Genomic DNA, 3,017 nt, shown 5'->3' with positions numbered 1-3,017 from the left:
GCGTTGAAGCGTGCACACCCTCCGTGATTAACTGGAAAATCTTCTGCAAATCAAGAATCTAAATCCAGGAACTTCAATGGCGCTGGAGAGCTCCATTGCCATTGAATATTACCACCTGGATCCGCCCTTGGAAGAGGAGCAGACACCCCTGCCATACGGAAGTGTGGAATACGCCGCAGTGGAGCGCCTACTCGTTGGATCCCTCAAGGGCTATAGGCTTTCAGTGAAAGACATAGTAGCGCTGCACAACCCGCGAACTTATGAGAAATTCGCCGACAACGTGGAGCTGTACAGGCACAAGCCCGGAGCCGTAGTGATGCGTCTCTTGCACGGGACACGGCCGGACAACGTAAACGCCATCTTCGAATCCAACTTGAAGCTCAGTAAGACTAACCTGACTGACGAAAATCGTAACAGCAAATGGTACTGTGGAGAGGGATTTTACTTCACGAACAGCGCGCCGTACGCGTGCAGTCCACGTTTTACCGGATTTGGGGAGAAGCACCTCCTCTTGTTTGACGTGTTGGTGGGGAGTGTGGCCCGACTCCCACGGGGCAAGATGTACCCGCCGGAGGGAATCGACACCACGCAGCCCGAAGACGAAACTGTTGAGTCTTACGCGAAATTTGGAGAGGACTTGTTTTATCCGACCCACCTCATCGTGTGCAATTGAACACGCAAGCAAGCGCAATAGTCGTCGACGGGGTATTCCTAAGTGATCATCTGACAGACCAGGAACCCCACGGTCGATACGCTGTTTTGTACGAATGCCACACAATTACGTAGAGAGTAATCGCTGTTACGCAATATTGCGCAAATATCACGCAGTTATTACGCTTCCATTGCGCCCCGAAGGTCCAGCATTAGACAGTTTTGGCGAATAATTGTCATCTTATTACGCGTAATAACCGATCTGAGCGAACAGACTATTGCGCCTGAAAATAGCCCCTCGGCCGGCCCGGGTCCTTTTTTAAATGTTTTGGACGTCTACATATTTGATAGTTATCTATTTCTATTTGTTCTGATTGTTCTCCTGCGAATAAAAATAAAGTGACGAACTTTAGTAGACTATTTCTTGAATTTTCAGCACCACGCAGGCGCGCGCGCGCACACACACACACACGCACAAAATGAGTGACACAGCGTATTGAAGCGTAACAGGCCTGGTTTGCGCGAGCCCCGCGAGGCCGCGAGGTGTCGGATGGGTGGTTTTGCCCCTGAAACTCCCACGCCGTGCCTCATGGCTGTGCCTTTTGGCCCGGGCCCTCAGGGCGTTGGGGAAGGAGAGCCATGTCTGGACACAAGTGCAGCATAGGGATCGAGGAAAGCGACCCGCTGCTGGCCGTGCAAGCCGGTCTAACACGGCAGACTGATTCCGAGTCGTCTTCGCCGCTCTGTCTCTCTCACACTCATGGGTCCATGTCTATGGATGCGAGAGAGACGGAGTGACTAGGGCGACTCTTGGGGCTGCTGCCACGGCGCTGCAGCGGATTGGGTGGCCATGAAAGGCAGCGAATCGACGCCGAGTTCGGTCATCGGCATGCACCACTCCACCTCCACCTGCCCCCTCTCCCCTTTCCCAGCGTCGTTTTCGTCGCTCTGTCTCTCTCGCACTCATGAGGCGTCCCGTTAAGGTGCGAGAGAGACAGAGCGACGAAAAGGACCCTCGGAATCAGTCGACAGACGGGCTCGTACTGAATGGTCTGATTCGTGCGTGTTTTGTCCCGCGATGAGGCGTTATTGAGACGTACGTGGATGATTTACACGGCGTGCCCCGGCAGGCGCCCTGCCACGGACAAGATGAAAATGAATACGTCTTTCATTGGCACGGTGCAGCCGTGCTCGCCCGCGCCTCTGTACAGTGCACAGTGTAGTACACAGCTCTACGCGGCCGGCCTTGACCGAGCCGTGGCGCTGTGCTTCCCGACGGCTGTGTATCGCTGCTGTGTACACTGGTGTACACCCCGCCCGCCCCTCTGTGGGCCGAGCAGACAAACATATGCCGTGGCTTTTCTGTTTTGTATTTTTAATGTAATAGCGCGCCGGTGCGAGTGGCTAGACGGGCGGAAGGGTCTCGGCACGGGCAGGAGCGCCGGTGCGGGGCGCACAGTGGACCAGAAGACCGGTGGAGGCGGCCCAAAGTCGAGACGCGTTTCGAGCTCCAGAGTCGCGAAATGGGACTCGAACCGAACGTGTGACCCCACCAACGGATTGCTCTTCGAACGAGGAATCCATTGGTGGGGCCACAAGTCTGCTTCGAGTCCTGTATACAGTGACTCTGGAGCTCAAATCGCGTCTAGAATTTTGGCCGCCTCCACCGGTCTAGAGACCTAGAGGCTGACGGAGAAGCGCGGGCGCCGTCGCGCGCTGGCGGCCATTTTGTCTGGGCCGGCCCAGAGGGGAGCGGGGAGGGGACAGGGAGCGGAGCGGAGAGCGGTGCGGTAAGGTGGGGCGAGGCGGAGCGCAGCAGACAGCCCGAACAGTTTTTCGGCCACAGCTCGAAAACCGTTCAAGTTAGAGTGGTACAGTAAGCGAGCCGATTGTAGCTTGTACAGAGACCTACAATCGGCTCGCTTACTATACCCCTCTATCTAGAACGGTTTGGAAGCTGTGACCGAAAAACCTTCTCTAGCCGTTAAGTGCGTGGGCCGCCATTTTGTCTGGAATATGAGACAGCTCTCCGGCCGCGCGCGAGGAGTATGAGAAACTGTTGGTGCGCTTATCGGCGCCCGCGCTTCTCCGTCAGTCTCTAGGTCTCTACACCGGTCCACCGGTCTTCTGGCCCACTGTGGCGCGGCGCGGCAGTACGACAGTGTCCTGGCGCAGTGCAGTGGGAGTGACACGGTGCAGCATGCAGGGGTGCCATGGCATTGACGGACGAGCACACCGACAAACGCACACAAGCAAACGCACACAAACACGCGCACACGCACACACACACACACGCACGCACATGGACACCGACACGCCCAAACTGACTTTTCACAGGAAGTGGCGCTTCGCTCATCGCGGATGCA

At 56.4% G+C, this 3,017-nt stretch overlaps 1 protein-coding gene across 1 annotated transcript; it reads left to right on the top strand.

Moving 5' to 3' along the window:
• LOC117645890 lies at positions 1-1,058 on the top strand. Its single transcript, XM_034386430.1, has one exon. It carries the CDS (start codon positions 77-79, stop codon positions 671-673), a length of 597 nt encoding a protein of 198 aa, XP_034242321.1. The 5' UTR covers positions 1-76; the 3' UTR covers positions 674-1,058.
• The last annotated feature ends 1,959 nt before the right edge of the window (positions 1,059-3,017 follow it).

The sequence above is a fragment of the Thrips palmi genome, unplaced genomic scaffold (assembly GCF_012932325.1).
Source record: "Thrips palmi isolate BJ-2018 unplaced genomic scaffold, TpBJ-2018v1 HiC_scaffold_19, whole genome shotgun sequence".
Taxonomy (NCBI): Eukaryota; Metazoa; Arthropoda; class Insecta; order Thysanoptera; family Thripidae; genus Thrips; species Thrips palmi.
This window is presented reverse-complemented; position numbering and strand designations above follow the sequence as displayed.